This window comes from Halichoeres trimaculatus, unplaced genomic scaffold (assembly GCF_033239565.1).
Source record: "Halichoeres trimaculatus isolate MK-OKI-2021-1 unplaced genomic scaffold, fHalTri1.1 fHalTri1_scaffold_1, whole genome shotgun sequence".
Taxonomy (NCBI): Eukaryota; Metazoa; Chordata; class Actinopteri; order Labriformes; family Labridae; genus Halichoeres; species Halichoeres trimaculatus.
The window spans coordinates 11,930,274-11,948,996 of NW_027437179.1; the positions used below are offsets into that span (position 1 = coordinate 11,930,274).

At 40.6% G+C, this 18,723-nt stretch overlaps 1 protein-coding gene and 1 long non-coding RNA gene across 3 annotated transcripts; one reads left to right on the forward strand and one right to left on the reverse strand.

Annotated features, from left to right (window-relative positions):
- Positions 1-441: 441 nt before the first annotated feature.
- Positions 442-3,189, reverse strand: LOC141809160 (uncharacterized). Its single transcript, XM_074696068.1, has 5 exons — positions 2,065-3,189; positions 1,891-2,034; positions 1,767-1,860; positions 711-794; positions 442-557 (listed from the first exon to the last, which is right to left on the reverse strand). Exons 1-5 carry the CDS (start codon positions 3,187-3,189, stop codon positions 442-444), a joined length of 1,563 nt encoding a protein of 520 aa, XP_074552169.1.
- A 3,830-nt stretch (positions 3,190-7,019) lies between these two features.
- LOC141796195 (uncharacterized) lies at positions 7,020-11,677 on the forward strand. Of its 2 annotated transcripts, XR_012598878.1 has the most exons (5): positions 7,020-7,161; positions 7,769-7,865; positions 8,043-8,141; positions 8,250-8,346; positions 9,665-11,677. It is a non-coding gene; the product is annotated as an uncharacterized LOC141796195 (long non-coding RNA). The 2 variants fall into 2 exon arrangements; XR_012598879.1 differs by lacking the exon at positions 9,665-11,677 and having other exon boundaries at positions 8,250-8,514.
- Positions 11,678-18,723: the final 7,046 nt, after the last annotated feature.

The following is an 18,723-nucleotide window of genomic DNA, read 5'->3' on the forward strand; positions in this document are numbered from 1 at the left end:
CTAGAGTAGTTTTTTTTTTTCCACAAACCCTGACTGTGGAATTTGTTTTGAAAAACAACTGTTTCAACTCTATTTTTTTTCATTTTAAATGAGATTAACTTACTTAAAGTGAAACTGATTTTTAAGTTGGACACACGTGATAATTGTCTTTAAATTTTTATGTTACCTATACCCTGCCACCACCCCCCCTCATCGGAGGACAAATAACTTTATTCTAATTACAAAAAATTATCATTATTACAAAAATTACAGTTCTAGGGATTTTTTTAAAACACATTTTTTATTTTTTAGAATTTGTTTATTGAAACAATTATTGGAAATAAAATTGTGTAATTATAAAATGTGTATTTAATTTTTAAATCTAAATGTATGTACTAAAAATGAATCTAAATACTTACCAAATCCTTACCTTTTCTCCTTGGCTGGGTTTTCCTGGAATCCTTACCCTGTCTTCTTTCTGATCTTCTCCTCCAAAGCTTCCTGCTTCTTTTGCAGCTTCCTCCTCTTCCACTGTTGCCTCCACGTCCTGATCTCCTTGTTGACAGGGTCTTCATATTCTAAAAGAAACAGAATATTCAAGGTCAGTTTGGAGTGAAGCTTAGAGACTGTCTCTTACGTCACTTGAATTTGGCAGATTTTTGATCAAATCAAATCAAATCTGTTTTCTTCAGAGACAGTAAAAAACAAAGTTTGAAAGTTGGTGTTCTTACCCTCGGCCTGGATCTTGGCCTCCTTCTTCTCACTCTTGGCGATGGCTTTGAGGACCTGGTTCCTCTGGTGCTCCAGGAAGCGCACTTTAAGTTTGGAGAAAGGGTTTTTATTTTGAAGAGGTTGGTGGCTTTTCTTCTCCTCTTCCTCCTCTTCTCCAGAGTACGCCCCTCCTCCAGACTTCTGCTCCACCACACTTTGGTTCTCCTCCTGCTCCTTCCTCATTCTCCTCTCCCTCCTCCTCCTTCTGCTCTCCATCATCTCCTGTCTGTCCTCTTCCTCCTCCTGCAATCTCAGTCTTTTCTCTTGCTCTCCACTTTCTTTCTTCTCCTCCTCCTTCAGTCTCAGTTTCTCCTCCTCCAGTCTCACTTTCTTCTCCTTCTCTCTCAGTCTCAGTCTCTGCTTCTCCTCCTTCAGTCTAAGTCTGTCCTCCTTCTCTTGCCTTTGTCTCTCCTCCAGGCTGACTTTCTGCTCCTCCTCCTGTCTCAGTCTACTCTTCCTCTTCCTTTTTTCCATACCAAGCTGTCTGTTTTTTTCCTCCTGCTCTTGTTTTTTTCGTTCCTCCTCTTCCTGTCTGAGTCTCTTGTCCTCCTCCTGCTTCTGTCTCATGTTTTCCTCCTCCTCTTGTCTCTGTCTGTCTTTCTGTCTCATGCTCTTCTCCTTACTAGCCTGTCTGATCTCCTCCTCCACTTTCACTCTCTTCTTCTCCTCCTGTATCAGTTTGTGCTCCTCCTCCTCCTCTTGTAACAGTTTCTCCACCTCCTCCAGGCTAAGCATCTCGTCTTCTTCGAGTGTCGGTCTCTTCTCCTTCTCTTGTCTATGTCTCACCTCCTCCTGCTCCTGTTTCACTTTCTCATGTTGGTCCTGTTTTGGTTTGGCCTGCTGTCTACAGCTCTGCTCCGCATCCTGTAGGAGTCTTTCTAACTCCTCCTCCTCCAGTCTCAGTTTCTCATCCTCCTCCTGTTTTTCCTTCTGTCTCCTCCTTCTGTTCTCTAACATCTGTTGTCTTTCAACATCTTCCCTGATCTGTCTCTTCCTCTTCTCCTCCTCCAGTCTACCTTCTTGCTTTCTCAGTCTCTGCTCCTCCTCCTGTATAAATCTCTCCACTTCTTCCAGTCTCAGTTTCTCCTCTTCTTCAAGTCTCAGTCTCTCCTTTTCCTCCTCCTGTATGAATCTCTCCACTTCTTCCAGTCTCAGTTTCTCCTCTTTTTCCAGTCTCAGTCTCTCCTTTTCCTCCTCCTGTCTCAGTCTCTGCTCCTCCTCCTGTATAAATCTCTCCACGTCTTCCAGTCTCAGTTTCTCCTCTTCTTCAAGTCTCAGTCTCTCCTTTTCCTCCTCCTGTATGAATCTCTCCACTTCTTCCAGTCTCAGTTTCTCCTCTTCTTCAAGTCTCAGTCTCTCCTTTTCCTCCTCCTGTCTCAGTCTCTGCTCCTCCTCCTGTATAAATCTCTCCACTTCTTCCAGTCTCAGTTTCTCCTCTTTTTCCAGTCTCAGTCTCTCCTTTTCCTCCTCCTGTCTCAGTCTCTGCTCCTCCTCCTGTATAAATCTCTCCACTTCTTCCAGTCTCAGTCTCGCCTTTTCCTCCTCCTGTCTCAGTCTCTGCTCCTCCTCCTGTATCAGTCTTTCTTCTTCCTCATCCAGTCTAAGTTTCTCCTCTTCTTCAAGTCTCAGTCTCTCCTCTTCCTTCTCCTGTATAAATCTCTCTACTTCTTCCAGTCTAAGTTTCTCCTCTCCAAGTCTCAGTCTCTCCTTTTCCTCCTCCTGTATCAGTTTCTCCTCCTCCTTCTCTCTAGGTCTCTGCAACTCCTCCATTCTCAGTTTCTCCTTTTCTTCAAGTCTCAGTCTCTCCATGTCCTCCAGTCTCAGTTTGTCTTTCTCATCCTCCTCCTGTCTCAATCTCTGCTCCTCCTCAAGTCTGAATTTCTCTTCCTCCTCTTGCCTCAGTCTCTCCCCATCCTCCTGTCTCAGTCTTTTTTCCTCCTCCTGTCTCAGTCCTCTCTCATCCTGTCTTCTCCTTCTCTCCATACTTACCTGTCTGTCACTTATCTCCAGCTCTTGTTTGAGTCTCTCCTCCTCCTCCTTTATCTCTAGTACCTCCTCCCTCTGCGGTCTGAGTCTCTCCTCCTCCTCTTCCTGTCTCAGTCTTCTTTCCCTTCGTCTTCTCCTTCTCTCCATACCTACCTGTCTATCTTTTTCCTCCTGCTCCCCTTCAAGTTTCTCCTCCTCCTCCTTCTGTCTCAGTCTCTGCACCTCCTCCTGTCTCAGTCTTTCCTCCTCCTCAAATCTATGTCTATCCTCCTCTTCAAGTCTATGTCTATCCTCCTCCAGTCTTAGTGTCTCCTCCTTCTCCTCCTCCTCAAGTCTAAGTCTCTTCTCCTCCTGTCTCAGTCTTCTCTCTTTGCGTCTCCTCCTTCTCTCCATACTTACCTGTCTATCTTTTTCCTCTTGCTCCTCTCTAAGTCTCTCTTCTTCCTCCATCATTTTGAGTTTCTTTTCCTCCTCAAGTCTGAGTCTCTCCTCCTCCTGCTGCCTCGCTCTTCTCTCTCTTCGTCTTCTCCTTCTCTCCATTCTTTCCTGTCTGTCACTTTCCTCCTGCTCTCCTTTCCTCCTCCTCCTCTCCTCCTTCAGTCTAAGTCTCTCCTCCTTCTCCAGTCTAAGTCTTTCCTCCTCCTCCGCCCGTCTTAGTCTCTCCTCCCACAGCAGTCTCCGTTGGTTTCTTACATACAGGTTCTTTTCCCTTCTCATGTCAAGTATCACCTGTCTTAACTCCTCCTCGGTCAGACCTCCTGGCTCCTGCTCCAGCAGTCTGAGTCTCTCCTCCTCCATCTGTCTCAGTATTCTCTCTCTCTCTTCTCTCCTTTTCTCCATACTTGCCTGTCTCTCTTTTTCCTCCTGTTCCAGTTTTAGTCTCTCCTCCTCTTCTTCCTCCCGCAGCATTCTCAGTCTCTCCTCCAGCTTCAGTCTCATCCTTTTCCTCTCCTCCTCCATCTGTCTCTGTCTTCTCTCGATTAGTCTCCTCCTGTTCTCCATCCTTATCTCCCTCTCTCTTTCCACCTTCTCAATTTTTAGAATTTCTAGAATTCTCAGTCTGTCCTGCTCGAATCTCTGGTCCTCCAGTCTGAGTCTCTCCTCCTCTCTCCTTCTTTCCTCCATACTTACCTGTTTGTCTTTTTCCTCCTGCTCTTTTTTCAGCCTCTCCCTCTCCTCCTGCTCCTGTCTTTGTCTCCTCTCTCTCCTTGTCATCCTGGCCATACTTACCGGTACCTCCCTTTCTGCTTTCTCCCTCTCCTCCTCCTCCAGTCTCAGCTCTTCTTCCTGTCTTTGACTTTCCATCTCAAGAGTCAGTCTTCTCTCCCTTCTGCTCCTTCTCCTCTCCATCTTCTCCTGTCTTTCTGTTTCTGCCCTGTCCTGCCTCAGCCTGGCCATACTTACCTTTCTCCCTCCCTCCTCCTGCTCCCGTCTTAGGCTCCTCTCCTGGCTCTGTGTCTCCTCCATCATCCGTCTCTCCCTCTCCTCTTGCTCCTGGCTCTGTCTCATCTCTCTCCTCCTCAGCCTGGCCATACTTACCTTTCTCTCTCCCTTCTTCTGCTCCTGTCGTGGTCTCTCCATAGTTTTGATCCTTCTCCTCAAGCCTCTCCTGTCTCTCTCCTCTCCTCTCCTCTTTCTGCACTCCTCTCTCCTCCCAGTTGTAGTTTTGAATCAGTTTGTTTTGCTTTCGCTTCAGTGTTCTGAAACATAAATTTATCACAATTTTTGTTTAATTCCAAAAGAAATTCACATTTTTTTTTGTTTTTTTTGTTGTTCTTACATGTTACGTATCTCTTTATATATATTTACTGTTTACAAAATGATTGTTTGTGTGAAATGAATCATTATAAGGAAGCTACAATGTTAAGGACCATGTATTTAAAGCTCTGACTGATGAACTATGTTCAAGTGGTAGTCAGGGTTGTGATAACACCAAAATCTTACTCTGTGCTTTGACACCAGTCCAAAGCACAATTTTCAAATCTCTTTGCCAACAACAGAATCAAGTCATGTCAGTATCACAGAAACAGTCCCAAAGACATTTCAACATATTTGTATTGATCGAAATGATCAAGGCTTTAAGGTGGCTTGGCTTTAACTGTTTACAGACTAACTGTGGTCAGCACATTAGAATAGAAAATTCATTTTAGAAGATAAAAAACAGCATCGTTATCTTTCAAATTACAGATTACTGCCGACACACGTCTGCTCAGTAAAAGTAAAAACACAGAATGTTTCAGAAAAAAAACAAAATCCTCTATCCATCCTGTTATTTTTAGAGTTAACAGCATTCAATTTCTAAAATTTCAGATAAAACCCGACATGCGTTATTAAAAATGCAGCCGTGTGTGAGCTGTTGATGTATGATATACTGCGGACACCTCAGCTAAAAATATTACCAGGACAGACATATTTAACGGTAGTAAAGTTATCTCTGTGGCCCATTAATGTATGCCACACTAATATTCTGTCCTCAATCTATGTTTAGCACTGTGCTGCAGCAAGTTATAACTTATGTGTTAGCCGATAAATGTGTAAACAGATCAGAAACTAGCTTGTGTTGCCATAGCACCGGCCTTGCGACTACCGAGTTCACGACAGAAATTGTCCTGTTTGAAATCACTTATACCTTTTAAAATCACATGAATGCATAAATAAGCGAAAGAAAAACCAACACCGAGTTAACTTTGGTAGTTTTAATACAAAACGTTTCTTTTTTTCAACACAAATGTGGAGGATAGCCTTGTTTTTGCTCAACTTCCAAGTATAAATTCGATGCGGAAAATGTCCACAGCTGAAACTATCACAGCTTAAAGGTACGAAACATAGACCAACAGTGGTCGGCAAAATAGAATAGAAAATTCGTTTTAGAAGATAAAAAACAGCATTTTAATCTTTCAAACTTAAGATTACTGCTGACACAGGTCTGCTCAATAAAGATAAAAACAAAGAATGTTTCAGGAAAAAAAAAATCCTCATTCCATCCTGTTATTTTTAAAGTGAAAAGCACATTTATTCAATTTCTATTCAATTTATTAGTCAACAGCAAAACAGAGCTAGTCACTGCTAGCTAAAACCCGACGTGTTATCAAATTTGCAGCCTTGTGTGAGCTGTTGATGTATGATATGCTGCGGACACCTCGGCTGAAAATAATACTGGGCCGGCATATTTAAGGTTGTATTGTTATCTGTGTTGCCCATTAAGGTATGCTACACTAATATTCTGTCCTCGATCTATGTTAAGCACTGTGCTGCAGCAAGTTATGACTTAAATGTTAGCCGAAAAATGTGTAAACTGATCAGAAACTAGCTTGGGTTGCCATAGCACCGGCCTTGCGACTACCGAGTTCGCGCGGCAGAAATTGTCCTGTTTACAGTCACTTCTGCCACTTAAATTCATGTAATTGCGGTAAAAAACGAAAGACAAACCAACACCGAGTTAACTTTGGTAGTTTGAACACAAAGTGTTTCTTTTTTTCGACACAAATCTGAAAGATAGCCTTGTTTTTGCTCAACTTCCAAGTATGAATTCGATGCGGAAAATGTCCACAGCTGAAGCTATCACAGCTTGAAGCTACAAAACAGTCTATTTACTTTAAATTTATACTGAGTATTACACTAGGAAATAAAGTTTGGCATCCCTTTCATACTAATTATGATCAAAGATCCGTTTCAACACAACTGATGACTTAATCTCCGTCAAACCTTTTATGGAAGTCACAGTTCTTCACATGAAATACATGAATACATTCATGAAACACACAATATGAAGCTTATTCCGACTTAAATTGCATTTTATTGAGTAAAGCTTAAGCTAGCCAAGCTTTGGCAGAAAAAAGTGCGACATACCTCTCCAAGTGCCTTGGTGAAAAAGGCGGAAGGAACGTCCAGCGTGATTTTATACCCTGATGGAATTACTGTATTCTAGAATTCATCTGGACCAATCAAATTAAGACGTAACCTTTGTTTCCCTGACGTTAAAATAATAATAATGTATTTATTCTTTTTATATATATATTAAAATGTTTGATAAAAGCCTAAATCATTAACACTCCGATGCATGCTCGTGTTAAGAGAATTTTTTTTTAACTTCTGTTTCAAATATTTGAGTTTTTTTTAACACACGTTCACTCCGGTGGTTTACGTACGCTTGCGCATTCAGCACGAACACGACTTGTTGTAGAAATGAATTTAATCATTAATTATTATCAAAGAAAATTCAAACCGAAACCTGACTGAGTAGAAAGTTTGATCGGGCAACTCAAATACCGAAAAGGATAAGCGTCTCCCTTTAGGTGAACTCGTGATGAACGAAACCCATCCCGACCGTGTGGGGGCAGTATGGAGCCGAGCTTTCTTATTAGTTGCGAGATAATGATGAGATGAAGAAGACAACATGAAAATATCAACAATTGGAGGAGAGAGGTGAGTTTAATGACATTTTTACTTGGAAGCGTACTTTAAATACTGGTATTTCCAAATCGTAAAGCGAGGTTACAGCCTGAGCCGTTACTGTACACTTCCTCTTTGCATCGTTTTACCTTAAAGACATGATAAACACATCTTCTAATCTAGTTTAAATCACGTTTTCCTCTTCTATAGCAATCACTTATCAAGTTCTCCCGTTCAGACAGCAGGAGAGGCAGAACAAATGGACGTGGGGTTAGAGTCAGGTGAAAGGAAATCCACAAATTGAAGCCAGATCATTTTGTACTACTTACATGAAATAGAAGGCACAAAAGGAAAAGTTCCTCGTATCTATTTCTAAGACAGGTGCGGTGGAGGTTCAGGTATCCCGCAGAGCAATTTCAAAGAAAACACCCGCACATCGTCCGACTTGCAAATAATAGATATTGTTTAATTCTGCAACGTTTCCTAGACCTTCATCAGGCCTGATGAAGGTCTAGGAAACGAAAAACGGAAAAGTTTTTATTTGGTAAACAGTCTGAGGGGAGGAGGAGTTTGTATGTTGAATTATCTTTGTCTAAGAGTAACGTGAGACTGACCGAACAGTTTCTCCTTTTATCCTCAGTCCAACTCAGAGCTGTGTTTTTACCAGCTATCCCTGGTCCCCGGCCTCAGCCTCGTGATGCCTTCAGGAGCCGTGTATTTCATGGTCAGTGCTTGAAGTGAGTGTTTAATGGACATGGCAACAGTCGTGTGGTTTCACATCACTCATTTAAACTTTGGCATCCCAATGGATCAATCAAAGATTCTTACTGATACTTAAAACACTTGTATGCATAATTGTTGTTCTCTATGTTCCGTACTTTCTCTAAATTGTTTGTGCTTGTGTGTTTGTCCAGGTGGGGTTTGGGACAGATCACTTCCCAGATTTGAAGAATGATGTGGACTTCACTGAGAACCTGCTGACCAAGCGGTCTGTCTCTTTTCTGCCTTCTTCAGTAAGAAATACTCCTTGTTCATCCATTCATCTGAGTAAACACTTACATTCAGAATAATGGTGTCATTTATTTCATAACTCACCTTATCTTCATCCTGTCCTCCTGCAGGCATTTTAGTATCAAAACTTCCCTCGTGCCATGGTGAGGGTACCTGAGGAGCTGATGATGGAGGCCTCCCATGTAGTCAAGTTAGAGGTGTAGAAATGTGAGTCAACACTGTTCTGAAACTGTCACAGCTGTCACTGTGAGCTGGGAAACAGCACATCTGATGCTCCATCCGTGGTGTAATTTTTGATTAAATGAGCTGACATAATGTTTATATTTTAGACAAACAACCAGTATTTGAAACTCAAATAATACTGACAAGGATTAGCGTGAAAAATGGAGGCTAGATTGGTCCAGTGTGGAACACATCCCTCATAGAGCTGGAAGAAAAATCTTGGTACATTGCATCAAATTAAAAACAATTAAGATCCATTTGTGCTGCATACCGTTGACAGGAAATACAGACAGAAAAAAAGCATGGATTCATCCATCCTACTGCAGCTGCTGCTGGTGTAATGGTGTGGGGGAGATTCTCTTGATTTACTTTGGGCCCCTTAGTACCCACTGAGCATGGTGTAAAGTCCACAGCTTAGCTGAGTATTGTTGCTGACCAGCACCATGTTGAATCTGTGAGACTAAGAATCAACCTGAAACTAGCATAATTGATCCTTGGTTTGAAACAAATCAAGCGTAGCGTTAGTTCAGGCAGGCCATGACATCAAGCTCTAACAGCTTATCTGTCATCATCAGTGCAGATCAGCTGATAGCTCGGCTGACTATTGTGTCTGCTTCCTATTGGAAAATTGCATTCAGAGCAGGCGATGTAAACAGCTCTAGCCCAGCCTCCTCCCTGATTCTTCTTCTGGCATTTTGCAACCCACCTCCACCCCAGCTCCTCCTGTCTTTATATTCATGTCCATTGCTCTGCTCTGTCTGGGGTTTTATTTTTGCTGCTGTGCTCCCTGCTTATGCCGTTCATGATGGCTCGTGATGGGCAGGATGGTGTGCTCTTCCTGCCTCAGGTTTTCCACGTAAGCGCGTGGAAGAGCAGGGAGTCCCAGAACAGAACCATACCGCCAATTGAAACTGTGCAAAACAAAGATTATTTTTGACAGAGTGGTCCTGACTGAATTGAAGAAACACTGCTCCAGGCTATACAAAGACAGCAAATCATTTCATTGTGCAGACAAATATTCTAGTTTCTAAGTGTTAATGCACACGGTAAGGAAACATGTTTCCTTGCATCATTATATGTCCGTCTGCACGGAGTACACACAATAATCACTTTAAATCTTACAGTACTTGTTAAAATTGATTACTTAGAAATGTATTAGGTGCTATATTTATCACAGCTTTTGAAACGTATGCACAGCAGCTCAAACTTGCACACCATTGCAGCTTAATACAACTTTATTTATAACCTTGAGAGTAATAGAAGCACCTGTAACATCTGTCACACTTAAATGGTTTCTCTCCAGTGTGAACTCACAGGTGGACTTTCGGAGGAAACGGTCTGGAGTAACTTTCTGGGCTACGTCGGAGATTGAAGCGCCTGAGTCTGGACAACCGTCGCCGGCTTTCTCCGCTGCCAACGGTCCTGCCAGTCTATCCGGAACAAGGTCGACGAGTTGGAGTCATGGGCCAAATTCAACAAAGAAATAAAGGACACCTGCTTGTTAGCTCAGTGTAATGGATCGGGACGAGGACCTGGTTATCAGTGGGTTTGGTAGCCAATTCCGGCTGGACCAGTCCCCGGAGATCACAGGGACGAGGCGAGGAGGAGGTGTGTGTCTCTATGTTAACCAGAGGTACTGTAACACTGTGGTACGGGAAAAGTTATTCCTGATATTGAATTGTTGACTGGCTCCCTGCGCCCTTATTACTTGCCGCCTGAATTTCAACAACTTTTTTTTTTGTCACACTTGTTTACATTCACCCGTGAGCAAACGCCGCTGCAGCGTCTCAGCTGACCACAGACGTCACACACAGACTCGAGTCAATCTGCGCGGACGCGCCTAAATTCGTCCTCGGTGATTTTAATCATTGCACTCTGAGCAGGACGCTGAGGTCATACGAACAGCACATTACTTGCGCCATGACTAACAAAAATTCCACCACTGACTTGTGCTATGCCTCTCTGTGCGGCGCTTATAAGTCCGTGCCGATGCCTTCTCTCAGTGCATCATATCACAACAGTGTGTTTTTACTGCCTTTGTATGAAGCGTCCTTCAGACGCCTTCAGTGTGAAGAGAAGGAGGTTAAAATCTGGTCTGAGGACAGTATTTCATCCCTTCAGACATGCTTTGAATGCACAGACTGGCATTGTTTCCTTGATTCCTGCAACGATGTTGATGAACTCTGTGACACTGCCTCCTCCTGTGTTTCTTTTTGTGTAAACTCTGTTTTACCTAAAAAAATGGTTGTTATCTATCCAAATAACAAACCCTGGGTAACTAAGGAACTTAAAAAAAAAAAGAAGGATTTTCTACACTAGAGACCTTCTTGAAAGGAAAGCTGTCTCTGGAGAGGTGAAGAGAGAAATTCTAAGAGCTAAGAGTAACTATAAAAACAAAATAGAAATGATCTTCAGCACTGGTGACATTAGAGCGGCCTGGCTCAGTCTAAAGTCTGTGGCTGCTATTAATAAGAATGCTGACAAGTCCAAGCATCACATCAGCATTACTGGTGTCATTGATTCCAACCTGTCAAACACATTTAATGCCTTTTTCTCTCGGTTTGAGAGGTCTGACTTCACCCACAATGTCACTAGGGTGAAGGATTCTCTTGTTCCTCAGTGTGATTTTCAGATATGTCAGGATCAGGTGACAGAATTATTAAAGAAGACTAATGTTAGGAAGGCTGCTGTTCCTGATTCTATCTGTTGTCGCTCTCTTCGTTACTGAGCAGACCAGCTCAGTGAAATTTTCTGTACACTTTTTCAGATGTGTGCCGATCAATGCCAGCTTCCTGCACTATGGAAAACTTCCACCATAATCCCTGTTCCTAAATCAAAAAATCCAAAAGAACTGAGTGACTTTATACCTGTGGCTTTAACATCATTGGTGATGAAAACCTTTGAGAGAATTTTGAAAGAAGAGCTTGTATCCTTGGTGTTTGGGAAACTTGACCCTTTACAGTTTGCGTACCAGGCTGGTAAAGGAGTGGAAGATGCAAAAATCTTTATTTTAGACAAAATTTTTAAGCATTTGGAGAAACCAAAATCACATGCTAGACTTTTATTCCGCAACCGCACATTTTAATTGTACCCCTTTCTTCTTTTGAGCTGCCTGATCAGTTTTTATTGTTAATTTTAAACTTTTTAACTGACAGGAAACAGCAGGTCTTTGTGAATGGAGCCATGTCTGATGTACTTGCGTCCAACACAGGCTCTCCTCAGGGCTGTGCTCTGTCACTTCTTCTTTTTATTCTATACACAGACAGCTGCAGATCTTGTTAAGAGGGAAGCTACCTGGTCAAATTCTCTGACAACACAGCTCTGTTATCCCTTCTCCAAGGTTCAGAGTCAGACCATGGTAGTGCTCTTCCGACTTTTATAGACTGGTGTGACTACAATTTCCTTGACTTAAATGTGTCAAAAACAATGGAGCTTATTGTTGATTTCAGAAGGAATTGTGTTGAATCTAAAGCCAGATCCATTCATGGAAATGATGTGGAGATTGTTGAATCTTATAAGTATTTAGGTACTGTGTTTGACTCTTAGCTGAGGTTCAGCATTAACACTGAGAGCATTGCTTGTCGATGTCAACAAAGAATCCACTTACTGAGGAAGTTGAAGTCTTTTAATGTCTGTAACAAAGACAGAAACAGCCTGTACAGTGTTGTTAAAATCTGCTCCAAAATATTAGGAGTCCAGCAGAGAGATCTCTGTTCTTTATGGAAGAGACAAGTGGTCAGAAAGGCAAAAGGAATTGTTTCCCGACATGACCACATCTTGCATTCAGAGTTTACCTTAATGCCCTCGGGCCGCTTTATTGTCCCCAGTATGAGAACAAACAGGTGCTTTAAGTCTACCTTGATAACAGTCTGTTAGACTGACATATTTGCACTTTTTTGTTTTTTGCTGTTGTAACTGTCTGGGATCTTTAATGCACTGTTGGGTATCTCCATGTTCTCTTTGACCTGCCACTAATAGTGGATTTGTAATTAGTCTGCTTGACCCTGGCTATGGAAAGGGTCTGTTGAAGGCTGCTGTGTATCAATGTGCTCTATGTCATGTCCTGTCTTTTACTTTATTTACATTCTGTTTGTTGTTGTCTCTTTTTGCTGTTTGATATGTGTAGCCTAGGTGGACTGCAAAATCAGAATTACCCATTGGGATAAATAAAGTTGTCTAAACTAAACTAAATTAAACTAAATGTATTTGCAGCCATTACAGCCTAATGGAGCATAAGGGCACGGATGGAATTAAACAGGCAGTATTTACATGTGAATTAATCCGTATCAACAGCCGTTAGCCCTGGTAGGACGAGATATTTTGTCAGAAACTATGTCGAAAACATGGACAAGACACAATGGGCAAAGATGTATGGTGTGCGTTTTTGTCAATAGGGGGCGCCAAAGTCAACACAAAGCCTCAGTTCCTCACAGCTGCTCGAAATTAAAGTCAATCAAGTTTTATATTGACATTTTTTTTATAAACATATAAACTCTGTTGTGTAAATGTTATTGAAAAAAATATGATGACTCTATACACACACTTTTTAAGTTCCTTTGTATAAACCACCAACCTGTAACTGACTGCACAGTTAGATTAACAGACTTGATAATAAGTGATTCAAACTATGATTTATTAATTGTACCATCAATATATGGTGAGATGTTTTAACAGTTTCTAAGGTAAATGTGATGTTATAAACATGTTTGTATGTGTGTCTCTATTGATAGTGAGAGCTGATCCCTAGAATAAAAAGCTGTTATTACACTGAGCTGTTCTCTGTGTCTGTAGACTGAGTGAGAATAATGTGGCGCTCTACTGGAAGCTTTAGAGAACTGCAAAAGTCAGCCGTGAGGTTTTATGCAGTGATGGCTGATTGGGGCTTTGCTGAAGCTGTGACACTTGCTTCAAAACACGTTTCACTACCCGAGGCTTCAATGACACACAGTGCTACAGTAGGACATCTAGTGGTCAATAAAACAAAGAGCAATCCATGCCTGTTACTGGCTCATGGACTGTTCTGGATTTGATTCACCTGCTCATTCCCCGTAAAGCTACCCTAAGCATATCTGTTTGTAACCCTTGTATGCTCCACGTATTTGTATTAAGAAATCTTTGAGTGGTTCTGTAACATTCATAAGATGTGCTCTACAAACAAAGGCTGATATCATGATCATATGGGGCTGGTGCAAATACTGATCATTTAATGGATTTTGGCAAACGTCTGTTTTGGGTTTTGCAGCGCCACATTATGTAAAAAGATGTAATAAATTTTCAATTAAGTATGTTATAACACCACATTTGTGACAATTTGACACATTTTTTCACAAAGCTCTTAGATGCAGTACATAAAAATAACTTTGCTGAATTATGTCATACATTCTGACATATTGCATCAGTAATTACAAAATGCAGGTGTTGCACTTTTTTTAAATCAAGAAAATGTCAGGAATATGTGCATTATGTAAAAAACCCACCAAAATGGATATCTTAATTGAAAGAAAATAATGAAACCATCAGAACGGTATTAACTTTAAGCGTATCAGCATGAATCATAGATATGAATTTGTTTTAAAAACTAGTAGGATGTTTCATTGGTCAAATCTTAATCAAATGTAACTGAATTCATAGAGAATGTGTCTGAAAGCTAAATACTAAAACAAATATGAAACAGAACATGTAACAACCGCTGTCCTTCATCTGTAGTTGTAGGATATGTAAAACAAACCCTCACAATAAATATGAGTGAAATGTTGTCCACAAATAAGAGCTGAAAACTTTTTCTTATAATTTTAGCAAAGAAAAAGTAACTGGCTCAACACATTTAAAACTGTTTACTGCAGTAGACTTCTATATGGAGGCACCAAGGGTTTTGCTGCCATAGTAGAAAAAAAATCATCAGTAGTACTGCTGTATTGTTACATTAAAGAAATGGAGATAGAAAAAAGTTTATTTTCTGTCCCATATTTGTTTTTGTTTTGTCTGCTTTCTGTCACACGTCATATTTCCATAACGTAACTCAGATTGCATGTGTTTATGTCTTCCAAGATTTAAGTGCAGTGATAAAGTTGGTGCCAGTAAAAGCCGTTTAGTGCAGTTCTTGTCTATGAATTGAGTTGTATTTGATTTGTATTTGAGCAATGAAACATCCTAAGTTTTGAAGCTAATTGATATTTAGCAAAGATGCTGGTATGCTCTAGTAACCACACTTAAGTTGCAGTGCTGTGAGCTCTCAGGGCCACCGTAGTTCAGCCTTTTTTTGTCATAACCTGGTGGATTGATTCTGTTAACACTGAGTTTTGCTCCTCAATGCTCCAAAGCCAGGATAGTGCATATCATAGCAGTCTATATGCTAATGTCTTCTTGTTAATCTGTGTATAATGCAAAGTTAAATGCAACTATTTGGCCTATAATGCAATGTCATGCACTATAGTTTAAATGTCATTATTACACAGCTTTATCAGTCATTTAAAAAAGAGTTGTTGGTGTGTCAGGGGTAAGGGGGCTGATGCTGAATATGTCCCCACCAATGTCAAAATCAAATCTACGCCACTGGTAGAAGATCTGAGTTTTGTTGTTGAAGAATAGATCACAGTGCTCGGCATCTCCTGTCACCTGTCAGCAGCTCCCCTCATCACTCAGCACCTTTAGGCACCTCCCACACAAGCTGCTCACTGCTTCAGGAGTGAACTTTGCTCATGTTCCAGTTCATGAGTTAAAAACTGAGCAGTACAGCTCACGGTTCATGAAAATATGAGCGTGTTCGATGGACACACAAATCCCCGTCGTTGTTCTTGGCATCCTATTTCTTTTAGAGACAGCTTGACGTTTTCAGTCTGTTTACAGCCTGATACTTTGGTTAACACTGAATAATAAAAACAACATGATCAGTTTTTAAATCTGAGAGAGGACTGATTAGATTTTCATGCCAGTTTTGAAGTACTAGTTTTTCTTGATGACAGCAGACTGTGGGGTGAAGCCTCTCCCAAGAGAAACAGGTCAGGAAGCAGTTGTGGTTCAGACTTGTTGTGAAAAAGGTCTAACAAACCACTCACACTCTACACTCAGAGGTCATGTCCTCACACTGTGTGGGGTAAATCAGGACAGACTATAGTTATAAAGTTGACCTTAGAAACTCCTTCACGGAAGTTGGGGTCAGATAAAACGACTTGGATAGGAATAAAGTACAACTGAAAATGCAGAGGCGTCATTAAAGTAGTGTTTATGGCAGAGCTGCTGTTTGCTCTAGATTTGATTAAATCTGCTGAACCATTGGCTGATCAGATATCAGCCCTAAGCCTGATTTATATTCCTGTGTCTTCATCCATTGCTCCTATAAAACACAGATACGTGTTGAAACAACACAGATAAGAAGCAACAACAACGTATGGTCAACATGGAGCACTAAAAGTTTTCCTCTGGCTCACCTTCCGGCTCCACTAGTTCAGCAGCTGTACACTACATCTACAACATTTCTTCTTCTTCTTCTTCTTCTTCTTCTTCTTCTTCTTCTTCGTATGGTCAATTGCTGTCCAAAATTTATCAGTTCATCTCAGTAGAGTTTAACTCCCAGGAACTTATAGATCTGCACTTTGTCCACATATAGTGGTTTGATGTGGTGAGGGACGAGTCTCTCAAAACACTTCCAAGCCGCCTACTACATACTACATGTGAATGTACAATGTAGTAGGCACTACATACTACTACTATATTTGCTTGTAGTATGTAGTATGACTGTTCTATTGGGTCTGTTTTGTAGTATACTACTCTGGTTTCCAGTCTCGGAAGGCGGAGCTACAGATGATGTTGGGTTTTTTGCCTTTAAAATAAATATACAAAACAAACTATGGGCAGAACTCAGCATTTAGTTATTTTGTTAATCATATCATAGCAGAATCATCATTCTTGATTTCTAATCTTACACCAAAAGTTATATTGACTGAAACTAAATCTAGTTTTTTTTTAAATTTTTTTTTTGCAGCTGATGACTAAAACACTTCCATATAATCCACGTATGGTTTAAAAAGGGTAATTTTTTATATGGGCTTTATTGAATTTGAAGGAGTAAACACCTCTTTTAAAACATAAAGTGATGAGATTTGCAGGTGTTTCTTTCTCATCATTTCACTTCTATATCACGGACCATATAACGTTAGTGTTGTTGTGTTGTAGTTGTAGTTCTAACTCGTTCCAGTAGATGGCGGTGATTCACTGAAACCTGCCACCCGCATAGACAAACGGCGTCAGCGCCGTGCATTGTGGGAAACAGTATGCCAGATAGACTGGTCTTTCTGGGATTTTTGGCATACTGCAGATTTTGCTACTGACTACTATGAACTAAATTTCGGCCAAAATAGTAGGCACTGCTAGTGTGGTAGACGGTTTGGAAAACAGCCAATATGATTACTGGGCTGAGTGCAACAGGTCTGGAGTCACTCTGGTTCCCTGCATCTGTTTGTTTGGGCTCCAGCTCCAGCTCGTCCCTTAGAAGCAAAGACTGAAGGCGTCAAAGACACTGAGAGAGGAGCCACTCACATCCAGCGGCAACAGTTTCGGATACAAAGAACAAATCTCAGTTCAGGCAAATGTCAGAATCTGGTTGTTGACTGGGAGTATTGGGGTTTTAAACCAGTTTGAGCCACATTATGTAAAAAGATGTAATAAATTTTCAATTAAGTATGTTATAACACCACATTTGTGACAATTTGACACATTTTTTCACAAAGCTCTTAGATGCAGTACATAAAAATAACTTTGCTGAATTATGTCATACATTCTGACATATTGCATCAGTAATTACAAAATGCAGGTGTTGCACTTTTTTTAAATCAAGAAAATGTCAGGAATATGTGCATTATGTAAAAAACCCACCAAAATGGATATCTTAATTGAAAGAAAATAATGAAACCATCAGAACGGTATTAACTTTAAGCGTATCAGCATGAATCATAGATATGAATTTGTTTTAAAAACTAGTAGGATGTTTCATTGGTCAAATCTTAATCAAATGTAACTGAATTCATAGAGAATGTGTCTGAAAGCTAAATACTAAAACAAATATGAAACAGAACATGTAACAACCGCTGTCCTTCATCTGTAGTTGTAGGATATGTAAAACAAACCCTCACAATAAATATGAGTGAAATGTTGTCCACAAATAAGAGCTGAAAACTTTTTCTTATAATTTTAGCAAAGAAAAAGTAACTGGCTCAACACATTTAAAACTGTTTACTGCAGTAGACTTCTATATGGAGGCACCAAGGGTTTTGCTGCCATAGTAGAAAAAAAATCATCAGTAGTACTGCTGTATTGTTACATTAAAGAAATGGAGATAGAAAAAAGTTTATTTTCTGTCCCATATTTGTTTTTGTTTTGTCTGCTTTCTGTCACACGTCATATTTCCATAACGTAACTCAGATTGCATGTGTTTATGTCTTCCAAGATTTAAGTGCAGTGATAAAGTTGGTGCCAGTAAAAGCCGTTTAGTGCAGTTCTTGTCTATGAATTGAGTTGTATTTGATTTGTATTTGAGCAATGAAACATCCTAAGTTTTGAAGCTAATTGATATTTAGCAAAGATGCTGGTATGCTCTAGTAACCACACTTAAGTTGCAGTGCTGTGAGCTCTCAGGGCCACCGTAGTTCAGCCTTTTTTTGTCATAACCTGGTGGATTGATTCTGTTAACACTGAGTTTTGCTCCTCAATGCTCCAAAGCCAGGATAGTGCATATCATAGCAGTCTATATGCTAATGTCTTCTTGTTAATCTGTGTATAATGCAAAGTTAAATGCAACTATTTGGCCTATAATGCAATGTCATGCACTATAGTTTAAATGTCATTATTACACAGCTTTATCAGTCATTTAAAAAAGAGTTGTTGGTGTGTCAGGGGTAAGGGGGCTGATGCTGAATATGTCCCCACCAATGTCAAAATCAAATCTACGCCACTGGTAGAAGATCTGAGTTTTGCTGTTGAAGAATAGATCACAGTGCTCGGCAGCTCCTGTCACCGGTCAGCGGCTCCCCTCATCACTCAGCACCTTTAGGCACCTCCCACACAAGCTGCTCACTGCTTCAGGAGTGAACTTTGCTCATGTTCCAGTTCATGAGTTAAAAACTGAGCAGTACAGCTCACTGTTCATGAAAATATGAGCGTGTTCGATGGACACACAAATCCCCGTCGTTGTTCTTGGCATCCTATTTCTTTTAGAGACAGCTTGACGTTTTCAGTCTGTTTACAGCCTGATACTTTGGTTAACACTGAATAATAAAAACAACATGATCAGTTTTTAAATCTGAGAGAGGACTGATTAGATTTTCATGCCAGTTTTGAAGTACTAGTTTTTCTTGATGACAGCAGATT